The sequence below is a fragment of the Acomys minous genome (assembly GCF_964271855.1).
Source record: "Acomys minous genome assembly, chromosome: 4".
Taxonomy (NCBI): domain Eukaryota; kingdom Metazoa; phylum Chordata; class Mammalia; order Rodentia; family Muridae; genus Acomys; species Acomys minous.
The window spans coordinates 81,660,817-81,676,300 of NC_140486.1; the positions used below are offsets into that span (position 1 = coordinate 81,660,817).

General features: G+C 42.7%; 1 protein-coding gene across 4 annotated transcripts in view; it reads right to left on the reverse strand.

Annotated features, from left to right (window-relative positions):
- HECW2 (HECT, C2 and WW domain containing E3 ubiquitin protein ligase 2) overlaps window positions 1-15,484 on the reverse strand; it is a 348,102-nt gene that overhangs the window by 129,408 nt on the left and 203,210 nt on the right. For all 4 annotated transcript variants that reach the window (XM_084779445.1, XM_084779446.1, XM_084779447.1 and 1 more), the window contains one exon: window positions 6,325-6,432. In XM_084779445.1, coding sequence (XP_084635571.1) covers window positions 6,325-6,432 — 108 coding nt within the window. The remainder of the gene's footprint in view (window positions 1-6,324; window positions 6,433-15,484) is intronic.

Genomic DNA, 15,484 nt, shown 5'->3' on the forward strand with positions numbered 1-15,484 from the left:
AGACCAGCACCATGAGGCTGGCTTCACCCAGCAGCAAGAAAGACCATGGACAGAGGAGCACGGGTGTCCCATTTTCTCTTCCTACAGCGGGGCGTGGCAGGTAATGTGTCTTTCTACTGCCATCAAACTACAGGGAAACAAAAGAGTCTCAAAGTCTATGTAGAACAAGTGCATTTTCTCCAAAGTGTGTAATTAACACAAAGCGTGCTGACTCGGAGAGCAGCAGGGCAGGGAGAGGTGGGCCCTGCATTGACGCTGAGGGTCTCTGTGGCTCAAGGTGGCCCTAGACTCGGAGGGAGACCATGGCCCAATGACATCTTCCTTTCTAAGGCCCCTTCCAATCCCTGAAGCTAATCATGAATCGCGGAATTATATCCTATTCGTCTGAATAGTCTGTGGGAGAGTTTGCTTATATGAACTCTAAACAAAGGTTTAAAATCTTCTACCTTAATGTTGACATGAAAGAGATGTCTCTTTATCTTGAAACTTTGAACCTGCTAATGTTCATAAATACAATTAGAGATTTCCTGGAGGAAACAGCCCCTCACTGCATGCCTACCACGGAGGGGGGGGCAGGGTGAGTGTTGGGGAGCACAGGAAGAAAGAGATAGAACTTCACACAGCACTTAGAAGTTAAGATGTTCCTCAGAAAAGGGGCGCTTATCATATGTCAATGCAGTCATGCTGCCATTTGTTTAACAAAATACAGACTTCTAGATCAGTATAGGAATAAAATACTTTCAAATAAATAATGCAAAATTAGTCACTAGTCACCTTCAAGGTAAGGAGACCGGTTATTGTTATGATGTCAGAGACAGTTACTTCTACTTTTGCATATTTTAAAAATTATGTCCTTTTCAGATATTATCTCTTCAAGAACTATATCTTCTAAAAGCAATCAGCACAGTCGTATGAACCCTAGGCAAGTATGACAATACTGTAAGCTCTCTCTGAGAAAGGACTCCATAGTCTACCCTGGCAAGAGTTGACCTCAAAGACTGAGATCTTGTCTGTCACCTTACACAGTGGCACGGTTCACTTAGGCAGTACGTCACAGATGGCTGTCATTTGCCTGAACGTTCCCATGACTCTGTAAGTTGCGTGTAAAGTTTAACCAGAAAGAGTAGTGAGCTGTGAGCACTCTTCTTTCTTTCATCATTTCTACTTCACTAAAATGAAGTCAAATAGAACTGGAAGGCTGGTGCTCAGGTGGAAGCTACATGTCGTCTCTAACCGTGAGAGGAAATGTTGTGCGATTTCATTTATTCTACCGCATCATTGTTACCATTGCCCTGTGTGCTGTCATGAAGTGGTCCTATTCAGTGCCATTACAGTCACAGGGTACAAAGTGAGGGACAGATCACGTTAATCTTTCCACTTATGAAGACATTTACCCACAGTCCCAGTAGCATGCTCACTTGCTATTTTCAGGTTATTGCAAGTTGTCATACATTTAATGAAGGGGTGTGTGTGTGTGTGTGTGTGTGTGTGTGTGTGTGTGTGTGTGTGTGTGTGCGTGCAGTGCGAAAGCCTTCCTTGGTCAAGGTTCAGCACAGCAATCATGAAAATAAACAGTGGGCAGTATCACTGTAGACACAGCAGAAATCTTATGGGGTGGGGGAACTGAAAAATACCAAGGCTCCAAGCAGCAGGAACACACTGTTAGTGAGAAGGGACTAAAAAACAATGGTGTGGGGCTGGGGGCATGGCTCAGTGCTTAAGAGGCTGTGGCTTTTTCACGTCCTGGGGTCATTCCCAGTAACCACATGGTGGCTCATCACCATCTATAATGAGATCTGGTGTCCTCTCTGGCAGGCAGGCACACACAAACAGGTAGAATAATAAATAAATAAATCTTTAAAAAAATGATAGTGTTAGGGTAGGGGCTCTGATGATGAAAACAGGATGCTGAGGCCGCTCATGTCTCCCAGTAAAAATCACCCCATGATGTGTGTATTTTTCAAGGTACTAGGTTGAGCCCCACCCCTCCGCAGTGCTGTGACTTGTGCATACTTCTTGCACTGCTAATGTCGCTTCCAAGGGCTTAGACAGGGAAAAAAAATTAAAATACTACAAAATAAACACAAACATTGGTGTTTTGTTTTTTGACGTAACAATCGCAAGGTAGTTTCAACAGAAATCAATATGCTATTGAAGGGCACACTTTCTAGGATCACACATCGATCCAATTAGTGAGTACCTAAAATAGTAGCTCAAAGTTGGCCATCGCTAAATACTTTACATTGATGGGGATGAATCGATGTATAGAAGGAAGGGGGCAGGAGGCAAAAATAAAACCCAACCCCACCTAAGAATGAATAAATAAAAAAAGAACCATAGTTTATGGGATGCTATATAGAATAAAATAGACATCTTGGCATATCGGGACAACTGCTGAAACCACTTACACTTTAAAGCATATTGCAAAGATGACTCACTCAGTCGCTGCAAGCAACTCATGGAGGCAACACACTTTCTCTTAGAGGCTAGCTGATGGCCTTTATAGTCCGTGTGTATGTGTGTGTGTGTGTGTGTGTGTGTGTGTGTGTGTGTGTGTGTGTGTGTGTGTGTTTGTGTGCAGGGGCAAATATGAATGTACTATGGGGTCTATATACAAGTGTTACAGCCAGAGGTCCAAATGCCCACTTTATTTTTGGAGACAGGGTCTCAGGCTCGGCTGTCAGCCAGTGAACTTCAGGGATGTGTGTCTGACATCCTTCCTTCCGCCCAGTGCTGGGGTTACAGACAAGCACTGCAGAGCCTGGCATGTTCTGTAGGAAAGAGGGAGTCAAGCTTGGCCTGACAACTCTTGCTTGTGCAGCTCACACCTTAATACGGAACGACATCCCAGGCCTTGCTTACTGTCCTAAAACAAGTAAATATTCACGATGCTGATGCCTAAGGTCATCTACTGAAAATTAAATGCATTTTATTTTTCCTTCAAAGTCATCCAAGTAAGGCTGTAATAAATAGTCTGAGCCTGGGATGTCTGCATCCTCTGACGGTTTACCCAGACAACTGAACCATCTTAGGTTCTGACTTAAACAGATTATTTTTCAAAGAGTCTTACCTTGTTTGGGGTTCTAATAAGCTAAAGGTACAAAGGTTTCCTTCTTAATATGAAAGAAAAATTTTGAATATTTAATTTCAAGTCAGAGGTTGACAATATGCAGAGTTTTAGAAGAAGCTAGCTCAATGGCTACTTTCCCCTAAGGCTTCATGCCATTAGTTTCAACGACCTGAGTAAGATTGTGTTATACTGGGAAGATATTTTTTTCTTCTTCTTTTTACCACACAGGCCCTTTTCATATATATTATAGCTTCCAGGTTAGTGCTGTCATAGAATTCATGAGTATATAGATGAGTTTTTCTGTACTGTTTCTTATGGATTTTCTTGGGCTCCTTTCTTCTGTTTGTTTTGTCCTATTCCAATACATTAGATTCTGTTTTATCACATAACATACTATAAGTTATGTATTTTACTGCTGCCCCCTTAGAAGTATGTTTGCTTTCCAAAGAGAGAGAAAGGGATGGGTCCGAACGGAAGGCGGGAGGAGCTGGCAGCAGAAGGAGGGAAAACTAATCAGGATATATTACGTGAGGAGGAGGAAACCTCTTAAGATTGCCTGAGTCAGACACTGGTCTCAGGTGACATTAGAAGGGTACCCTTTTCTCTGAAGCCTGGAGAGAAACATTCACTTATCAACGTTACACTCTGAGGCTCGGGATGCATGTTGGGAGCGGCATCGTTCCGGCTCTTCTGGAGTGGCGGTGCACCACTCTAGGCTTGAAACCAGACGATTTTTCTCAGCCCTTAGACACACTGGAGAGTTGTATTCTGCGTGCAGTGTTCCCAGCTCCAGGCGTGAAAGAGGAAGTGAAGAAAAGGAGGAAAATCTACACCTGCAGCTCCTTCTCCAACCCTGAGTCACCATCCAAGCCCATTTCTAGCTAGCAGCTGAATGGGGAATGCAGATAACATTTCCCAAGACAAATATTTCCTATGCAGCATGTTACACTTGCTCTGATCCCTACTGTAGACAGCCTCAACAGCCAGGACACTACCAACCTCTAACCGTAAATGCAATGCTCTGAATATGCTTTTGTCCTGGTGCAGCACTACAGATCACAGCCGTGGGTGATCACATCTGCTGTCCCAGAGGCCTGCGCCTTCAGCCACCAGGCGAGCACCAAGGATGGCCTCCAGCATACAGCACTAACAGTAATGCGATTGTACCTTTTCTCTGGCATGAAGTGGGCAATATTTCTCACCTAATCAATCTCTTAAACTCTGGGGTCCTTTTAAAGAAAGAAGCGTACTAAAGTAAGACCATTTCTTCCCCACCCATGGCCTTACTTTGCTCACTTTCCTTATTATGCCCTCAGATCAGGATCCCAGGTCTATAGATTTCCCATGTTTCTGTCATGTGAGTCCAACACTGCACTTGAAAATGGAGGGCAAATACAGTGGACAGCCAACTGAAATGAACTGAATGGCATGTCTGGAGGTTTCTTGTCTCATAATGTCATGTCATGTTTTTTTTCTTTTTTAATTTTGACATACATTTTATTTTTATTTTATTTGTATATGTTTTTTCTTCCCTCTCTTTATCTGCATGTCCTTTGTGCGTGCATATATATATATATATATATATATATATATATATATATATATATATATATACACATACATACATTATGGATTCCAGTTTAGTATTTTTTATGGGATTCATGAGGATGTGAATGAGTGTTTAAGGTTTTGGGTGGGAGTTCTTTTCCTTCTGTTTGTGTTTGGTTTTTTCCCTATTCTGGTGTGTTAGCTTTCATTTCATCTTATCATATTATATTAATTATACATATTTCATTACTATCCCTTAGAAGCCTGTTTGTTTTTAATGAGAGACTGAAAGGGATGGATCCAAATGGAAAGGAAGGTGGGGAGGAACTAGGAAGAGCAGAGGGAGGGGAAACTGTAATCAGGATATATGTGAGGGAAAAACATCTATTTTCAATCAACGCTAAACAAACAAACAGAGCAAAAAGCAAACTCGTGGTGTCTTTCTTTCTTCTCCTGCTATGATAAAATTTCACAGTTACCAGGTTGAGACATGGAATTTGGGCCAACTTGGATTTGTGTGCCAAAGCCATGGTCCACCATATTTGGTTCCAGAATAAACTATCCCCTTTGAGGCCACAACTTTGTGTCTTGTATTGACAAGGTTTAACCAGAACATTGACCCGTGAGACAGGACAGAGCTTCCAGGGAGAGGCTTTGCACCATTGACTCACCAGGAAGAGCACTGGAAGAAACTGCGCGAGGCCTTTAATGCTCACTACGGTCATCGATGCTGATTGTCTCAAATAACCTCCTGCATTACAGACATCTTAGAGGCTTCACTAGAGACACCTGCACCAAGGTCCCGTCTGTTCAAATTGCACCGCATGTTCATGTTTTGTCTGGATAAGACCTTTTATATATCTAGTATTCATAGAATCTCTTACAATAAATTCTTTACACTTAGAAATTTTAATTCTTAGAGTTCAACGTTATTGAAAAAGTTTCAAAAGCCCATGTTTTTCATAGGTTAACAGAAGAAAACTTCAGAAGATATTCAAGTTAACCTGGACTGACTAGTAAGCTAGCAAGTCACCCATCCTCTTTTATTTTACTCTGTCCTCTTTCCGTTATAATGCATCAAGAATTCCTGTGCACTCAGGAATATTAGTAGTGAGTACACACACACACACATACACACACACACACACACACACACACACACATACACACACACACACACACACACACACACACACACACACACACAGAGTCACGGTTTACCCAAAATAAACAGAATAGGTATTTATAGGTGTCTCTAATAACTACGTGCTACATACGCATCTATATTCACAAATATAGCACAGGGGTGGATGGGATAACGGTTGATTTCTCGGCATTTGATTTCTACTTGCATTTGACCTTGATGGCAGTATGCTGCAAACTGTTTCTTCCACACTTTGTTGACCTACACTCTTACCTGCCGGTAAGAAATGAGATAACCCCAAAGCAAACAGAATTCTTAAGCTAATGACACTGAACTGTTATGATTCCTCAAATTAATCAAATGAATATTAATTGCAGTTGTATACAACATCCAGTGAGAATTTATAAAACAATGTATTTTCTAATATGGGGCTTTATGACATAAATACATGAACAAGATCCCAAAACTTTAAAAGTAACATTCAAATATGATTCTATGGGTTCAACACACATGTACACTCATTACTTAATCTAATACTGTATCACACTCATTGGTTACTTACGTTCCATAAAGTAGGGCCCAGGCTCAATCCTCCATACAATTTGTCCTTTTTGGGTTCCAGTCACACCCCTGTTCTTAGAATCCCAGAAGTTGGCTGGAGAATTCTCATCTGGTAAAAACCAAAGAGAAACGTTTTAGCTTAATTACACCCTGCCTTCTCTTAGCTCAAAGACCAAATGCAAGTCCTAAAATAAATAGAAAAAAGATAAAGAATGCAGACATCAGTGAATCTTGCTTCCAATGGCCACCCTGAGCTTCTGGGTTTGCATCATTTAAACCAGAGGTACAGCAGGGAAGGTGAGGGCACGTATCGGGCTGGCCAGGGTGCTGCCAAAAAATAATATTGCAGTGAACAAAGGGTTGACTTACTGTAGCTACAGCAAATGAGCTGATTTGTAAGAAAGAAGCTGAGACAAACACCTGTCTACAAAATATTTATCAAAAGTTGTAAAAGAGCTAAAATGAGAGAATTCAATGGAACTCACGGAGTGCGAATGAAAGACTCAACACAGGAAGCTGAGCCAGGCAGCAGCATGGCTTTGTGGGAACAGTGCTGGGGGCTCTACTAAGTCATCATGTCTACCCAGACAACCCCTTGAAACGCTTGCAGAGGCCAAGGGTGACAGAGGTAGGGCTAATGGAAGATCAGTAAGAGGCAGTGTTCCAGCTTTGGTGGAGAAGAAAGAGAAATGGGAGCGGTGCAGAGAACAGGCCAGTGGACAGCTCTTCTCAGGCTTTCCTCACACTGCACAGAAACTGCAATAATCGCCTCACACTTATGGGAAAAGCCAATGTGCTTACATGCCGGGGAGGCCGGGATGCTCCGGCTGCCTCTGGCTCTGCCGTGCCAGGCTGAAGGCCAAAGGGAGGCATAGCCTATAACTTGTTCACATTACACTAACTTCGTCGTATTGATTGAAAATTATATGGTGCCATATTTGACCATGTCCCCTGGATAGGGAGACCTGATGGCACTCAGAGGAAAGATAGCAGACTGCCAAGAAGAGACTTGATACCCTATGAGCATATACAGGGGGAGGAAATCCCCCTCAGGAACAGTCATAGAGGAGGGGACTAGGGTGAAGGAGGGAGGGAGGAATGGGAGGATACAAGGGATGGGATAACCATTGAGACATAATATGAATAAATTAATAAAATATATTTAAAAAAGAAAATCATATGGTGATACTGGCTTTTAAAGTCACGTGTGCTGCTTTTCCCCGCCTATGACCAAAAATGAATACTATACCTCTAAGGGTTGGGAAGAGAAAATAGGCAGAATAAAGTAAAACCTCCAATAAAGAACGGAAGATGGAGAAATGATTCAAAGCACAAAGGAATAGTCCTAAGCAGAGAAACCTCCCTCTTCTAAAGTTGAAAGAAACAGAAAGCTGGCCAACGTTAAGGATCCACGAAGACCGTTGTTGGCGGCTGTTTCCACTGGGCCACAGTGAAGGTTCTAGAAGCCAGAGCTCTCTGGGTGGGCTGGTTTCCCTGTGCTGTTAGCATTCAGCACTCTGTGAGTCAATGGTTCAGTATGGCCACATGCTTCAGAATGGCCACGGTTCCTAAGAACCGGAAGGCATGTTCCACTTGTACTAACACCAGCTCCCCTGGGCAGTCAACAGACAAAGCGTGACCAAGATGTCCATGAACAAGGCACTCAGGCTGCCACTACACATGGGACCTCGGAGGTATACTACGGTGTCCGGGACAGACGTTTGCTGCCGGGTCACTGACATTTCTTGGCCAAGGTAGTTCTGGGTTTGCTCGAGGCAACAGTTGTGCCTGGTTAGAAATTCTCTGCTGCTAAAGGAAGCCACATGTGGCCCGGCTCTGGCCAGGAAGGTTTGTGTGGAAGCTTATTGGTGGGACCTTCAGGTAAGCTGTGGATTTTCTGGTTTAAAGTGGGCGGGGATAAGCTCAGCATCCTTTTGCTGGTTCCGTTGTAATTCTCTTTGATGAGAGCCACATATTAAGGGAGCAGAGCAAGGGACCAGAACCAGCTGTGATAGTCTGCTGAGTTCTGGAACCATCTGTATTTCGGTTTCCTGCTACCTAAGAACGACTAAGTCCTACTTGGCGAAGACACCGCGGTTGTGTCTACCAACTGCTGGTGAATGAACACTATTCCTGGTTACTTTCATCCGCCGTAAGAGTCACTAGTGATTTAGACTTATCGCTCCTGGCATGCTCAGCAGTCAGGGGCTCGCGTCGATGCTCCAGATTAGGCAACAAAGACAGTTCCCTCACGTAATCTTTGAACAACCAGAGCTGCCTAGACTGGGAGAAAGAATTTTCAAATGTTTGCAAACAAGTTTACTTTAACTCTATTTACTTGGAAAACTGGGACAGATCCCAAAGGGAACAGAACACAAGGACGGGGAGTAGAAAGTGCCCGAGTGCTCACAATGTTGCTTTAAGATAATAAAAATAGTAAGCACAGTTGAGAGTGGGGGCACATACCTGAAATCCCAGCAGCTGGGAGGCAGAGGCAAGGGGAATGCAAATTTCAGGTTAGCCTGAACAGCAGCCAACAAAACCAACATAGCACTAAGAGTAGCAACACACATTAGAAATTTCCTAAAAATGCTTCAGCTGTTGCCCTTGCCTCCAGGAAGGGAGATGCCACAACAGCAGTCTGGTTAAAGTGGGATATAAGCATTAGGCTCACTCGCCAAGTACAAGGTACCCATGAGGAAGTTGTGCTAGTGCAAGGTGTCTGCACTTTGATGCCACTTTTCTTCTTTCTTCTTCTTCTTCTTCTTCTTCTTCTTCTTCTTCTTCTTCTTCTTCTTCTTCTTCTTCTTCTTCTTCTTCTTCTTCTTCTTCTTCTTCTTCTTCTTCTTCCTTTTCCTCCTCCTCTTCTTCTTCTCAAACAAGGAATGAAACTAAACAAAGCACATGCTCTGCCACACAGCATTGGCAAAGCAGCCTACTGAGGCAAAGAGAGAGTGAGAGAACTATTCTAAGGGGGCAGGGACAAAAAGCCAGTGTCCCCAGTGTTTCTTAAACCGGTCACACTCACTGTGAGGTAGAAATACAAGTCTCAGGAGAAGGGAGGGAGGGAAGGTAAACTAGAGGTTTTCAACTCACCCACCAGGTCAAGTGGATTAGAAGAAATCATATTTAAACTTGACTTTAATGGGTCTTAAGTCCATTTGGAGGCTAATAAGTACATGAAAATGCACATCATCTTTATCTGTTCGGGGATTGAAAATGGAAATACACCGAGAGCCCATTTCACCTTAGTCAGAGTAACTGCCACCAGGAAAACACACAACAGATGCTGGTGAGGATGTGGGGAGAAGGGTGTTGACGGCATGTAAACAACCACAGGCAGTATGGAAGTCAGTATGGAGGGCCCCTAAAAATAGGACCACCATATGAGCCAGCTATACTGCATCTCAACAAATACACACAAGAACCAGGTTTAGCTTACATTAAATATACCCACGTGCTCACGTTAAGCACGGCACCACTCATGGTAGCCACACTATGACATCAGCCTAGGTGCCCATCAACAGACGGCTGAATTTAAAGAGCGATGTAGAGATGTGCAATGGAGTTTTAGTCAGCCACAAAGAGGAATGAAATTATGTTCTTTATCAGGAAACATCTTGTTAAGCAAAATAGGCAGGCTCACAACGAATCGTGTGTGTGTGTGTGTGTGTGTGTGTGTGTGTGTGTGTGAGAGAGAGAGAGAGAGAGAGAGAGAGAGAGAGAGAGAGAGAGAGAGAGAGAGAGAGAGAGAAGAGAGAGAGAGAGAGAGAGAGAGAGAGAGAGAGAGAGAGAGAGAGAGAGAGAGAGAGAGAGAGATTTGGATGTGGGTATGTGGGTGGGAAGGCTGGCCCCTTAAATCCCAATGTCTAACACTATACATGAGTTTTCATGCTCAAAAGAATACAGACCTCCCATACATGATGAAATACAGAGCAGGAAGTTGACAGTGAGAGGCTGGCTATTCCTCGGGGTGATACAGCACCAAGTAGGAGATATCCACACTGTTAGTACTGTGGTTATTGTAAACTGGTATTTCCTTTACAATCCATTCTTCTTTTTCATCATCATCATCATCATTTTGGTTTTTCAAGATAGGGTCTCTCTGTGTAGCCTTGGCTGCCCTGGGCTCCCTTTGCAGACCAGGCTGGCTCAAAGTCACAGAGATCCGCCTGCCTCTGCCTCCCCAATGCCTGGGTCCATTCCTTTTTACTTTTATCTATTTCACTTCACTTATTTTTCTGTGCAGGTGATTACCTTTAACTCTAGTGCCCCATGCACACTGGGCAAGCACTCAGTCACTGAATTACACACCCAGACCAACTCATTGTTCCCAGTACACACCCCCTGCCATCTGGGAGCTGTTAGTCTTAAGTATAAATATAAAGTACCTAAAATAGAGCCAGTTTTGGAACAAAGATTTCAAATCGTTTTGCTCCTCCCACTGACAACTGGCACAGGCCCTGCTAGGCAATACTGTGCACACTGGGCAAAGGGCGCCCAGTGTACCTCGTCCTTTACTCTGGTCTAAGGCGACCTATCTGAACGAGTCCCCCGGGTGATATCTTTTTCCTTTGGATAGATTAACATCTCTGTGTAAGTTGCAACCAATTATATTCTAGTCTGAGAATAGTTTACAACGATTGAGTTTCTCTGCTCAGATCTTCTTCCTATAGATTTTGGAGGGTAAATATATCTTATCCTGGTTTCTAACCTTCACTTTCTATCCACATTATATGATTATGTATGTATGTATGTATGTATGTATGTATGTATGTACTGCTTTAAAGCATGAACATGCCATGGATTTTTTATTTGCTGTTCACATATTTGGTTACATATGGTTTCCTTTATTTCTACAATTGGAAACTCTTTTTCTCCTCAATGTCATACTCTCTAACTTAGTAAAAATTCCTACACTTTAAATATCTAAAATTAATCATTACAATCCAAAAATACTTTCTGTTTGGATATCGCTCCTGTGAACATTGTGAAAGTTCCTATGATGCACCGGGCATGGCAAGCATCGACCCCTCAAAGTGACACAGTATAAGAAGGGCAAGGACCCTTCCTGTGCCCAGGGAAAGCGGCCTGATGACAGGGACCAGAGTGGCTATGGTGGGCAGACTAACCGTGCTTTCCACTAAGAGGCTAAAACTCCAAAGGAGATTGATTGTGCCGAGACTTGAGTGTGTTCAGGCCAACTGCAGAGCCAAGAGAACGCTGGTTATTGAGAGATGCGCACATTTGAACTGGGAGGTGATGAGAAGAGAGAAAGGGCCAAGTGATCCAGCTCTAAGCCAATAAAACCATGAGCTTGGACTCACCTCATAAAACAAACAAAAACAAAAACAAGCAAAAGCAAAGCAAAGCAAACTACACCAAAAAAAAAAAAAAAAAAAAAAAAAAAAAACCAATCCTACGTACACAGTTTTGAATAACTCTCTGCAGCCTGACAGTTCTTTACAGACACAATTAGCAAACAGTGATGTGATAAACGGAGTCAACGACCAGGTGGAGAATGCTGTGTAAAAGCACACATCGAAACTAATTCCATAACCACGTATTACGCCAGTGCAGATGTCCCTGCCCCAAAAGAAAAATAGTAATAAGATGTAAAGAATTCTAAATTCTCTACAAGTGCAATATCGAGGAATTAAAAACCCATTTCCCCCTATGATAGAGTAAAAAAAAAAAAAATACCCCCTAGGCTTTAAAACCCATGACAACTGTTCTGTGCACAGTTGGCGACTTTTCTTCCCTAGCTCTCTTAAAAGGTACCAAATCGATGCTACTACCCTCACGTTCTCTGTCTAGCCACCCTCTAACTTACAGGGCAGAGCCATGGATGCGAAAGCACCCAAATGACGGAAGGCATTGGACCTGATCACTCTTGCCTGTTCAACATCTTGATTATCTTTTTATATTCGTGCCTGCTCGCTGCCTTCTTGCTCAAGGTTCCACTCCCCTCAGCAACAGTGTTGTTCATCCAATTACCCCCAAATCCTATATTTTCTGACACTCTAGCTTTAGACCTTCCCCAAGAGGGGTCTCCCTTCCACTCAACCTAGGAACACACCAGCTTCCATGGATTTGCCTTGCTTTTTGCCCATGCCTTCCCTCTTCTTTTTCTCATTTCTCTCAGATCTGCCTTGCTACCATAAATACAATTTCTTCTTTAGTCTAGGAGTATACTGCCTCTCTAGAAAAGAAATTGCAGCATATACTAAAAAGATGAAGGAGTCTAGATACAATGAATTCACCTACCATATAATTGTAAAGAATATTTTTAAAAATTCTATTCTCAAAATGCTATGAAAATCAAAATTAAGAGATGTAGATGGGCATAAAAAGTATTTTAAAAGATCTCTTTCCTATACATAAGCTTTAGATGTACAGAAACCCTAAAATAAATAGTCTTTTACTATAATGATATGTAGGAAATTTAACCAAGCACATTAAACATATCCAAATATATTTTGGATTTGGAAATATTTCTATATCCAAATGAGTATCTCTAAAACCCCCCAAAACAAACAGGCAAAAACCTCTTCAAAGACCCTACTAGAATGCTAACCAACACAAGGCAGTCAGAAATAGACATGAAAGCTACAGAGAAAGATGCCCAGAAGTCTGTGTCACACAAATGAAAAGCCATGCTTAAAAATTTCCCTTTGTGTTTCAAAGTAATTGTATCTTCTTTCTGTATTTTGGAGGGGGGAAATTATATAAATAAACAAAATAAGATGATTTTCAATTATCTCTTAAACACAAATTGAAAAGAACTATGCCTTGATAGCGGATCACAGAGAAGTGGGCTCAGCTGCGGCTGCATTCAAGAGTTGGACATCTGATCTGGTATTTGGGGTTTAAAGAAAGCATGAATTTGAATGAAAAGTGTTGTTCTAAGTCTAAGCTGGGCACACACCTGCCACAGAGACAGAGACGACTGTCAACAGTGGTGATTTCCAGCGCGTGGTGGAGGGCTGCTGCAATCTCACCCCGACACTGAGGACTCTGTCTGCGACAGAGATCTGAAGTACACTCCAGGGGTGATCACCAATTTTATTCGGTCTTTTAAACCATCACTATCAACCCCTTCTCATAAAAAACCCACCGCCAAACTTCCTCATGAATTGGAAAACTAGCATTAAAAACAAACAACAACAACAACAAACCACTCTCCCTAGAAGCCCAATTTGTTACATCAAAACCCTCTCTGGATGGAAAAAAAAGAAAAAAGAAAAAAAAGAATGAGTCAAGCATGATGAGATATAAAAGTGGTCCCAGTCACCCACTGAAAACTTACCCACTAGTAAGGGCAGCCTTAGAGCTACTTGTACGCACACTTTGGATGCCAGAGCAATCTTCTGAGATGGTAAGAAAGGATAATGTTATATCATAAAACCAAACAGGAACAGAAGGGAAGAAAGGGAGGGAGCAAGCGACAAGGTAATTAAGACATGGTCTGTAAGCTCTGGGCTTGGAGACATCTGTGCACTAAAAAAGACTACGGCGGGGCTGGAGAGACAGTTCACCAATTAAGAGCGCTTCTAGAGGACCTGGGTCTGATTCCCAGCACCAACTTGACAACTCCAGTTGTAACTCCAGTTCCAGGGAAATCAAACACCCTCTTCTGGTCTTTCCAGAAACCAGGTGCATACTTGTTAAACATATACATGCAGGCAAAACACTCACCTTTAGCCATATAATTCACTGTATGGCCATAAACTAATTCAACAAAAACAACAACAACAACAACAACAATATGGAAGGATGCTGGTAGGAGAGCACTGCTCGCTGCTCAGGATCGGAGCCTGGAGGTATGGGACAGAGTGGAATACCTCTGTTGACTCCGAGTGCCACCTGGCCTGGAGGAGTTGCCTTATTGCTATCTCCTGTACAGGACACTACGAGTGAGGGGAGCACATGAAATAAACAGAATGCTTCATTAGATCCATGCTGGGGAAGAGAGCCAAGTCCTAACCACAGCCAGCCAGAACATATAAAACATTCTGGGCCGAGGCAAGATCTCTGCCAAGCAACTTCCTATACAGAAATGCACATCTTGAGGCAGCCTGTCAGATGATTACTTCCACAGGGGAGGATTCACTGACAGATCGGTAAGAAGATACATCTGGACTCCTTTCAGCAGTACATCCCAGGAACTTCCATCGCTGCTGAGAACAGGAGATACCGGGAAGCGGTTGAGTAATGGCTTACGGAAAACCCTGTCACAAGCACAGATGTAGTATTGAGGTGTTGAAGCAGTCTCTGGTTCAGCTCAGTTTCCCAAGATACTGAGTTTCAGATGAAGGCTTGCAATGCCCTGCAAAACATGGCCACCCTCTCTTCTCCACATATGGCTCTGGCCTTCTGATGTCCTCTAAGGACTGGTCATGACTCTGCCTTGGGACTTTTGCTCTGTGGCTTCATATGTGTAGAGATTTCTCCCATGTAGGTTTGCTCCTTTCAGAGGCTCTGCTTACACACCACTTCTTCAGTGAGGCTCACTGACTGCCATTTTTAAAATGGCAGCTGCTCCCATGGCATTCCTGGATCATCTTGCCATCTCCATCTCTTTTCCATACCTCTGTCACCTTCTAACCTAACTAGCCTTACGACATGTTGTCAATCTTTTCTATAGAATGCAACTCCAAGAGTTCAAAGCTTGCTATCTGTCCTGTTCACTGAAGAATCCCAAATGCTTCAAATTGTGCCTGCTCACTACTTTGATATGACTGGGTATCTTAGTATTTTTTCTTGATTATTACATAATAGTAACCAAATACTAGTAGTATATATGTTTTAAATGCACAAGGGAGAAATAACACTCTCACATAGGAACTTACAAGCCCTTTTCTTGTGTGTAAGCCATTGAGTTTTATTAGGGTTGCCTATGGGGACATGGCTGAGGAGGTATTTACAGGAGCATGGGCAATGAACAGAGCTATCCATCTTGCACAGAGAAAAGACAAACAAGGACAATATTGCAAATCCTATGGCAAGCCTTATTAAACAATGAGATGAGATCATTCTAGACTTTCAGTCTTTTCTGAGTCCACTTAACCTCTCCATCCGAGCATGTGGTTGAGCGGATATTCAATTTTTCAGCTAACACATCAATACATGAGATCATGTGACAGGTTTTGAGCAGAGGC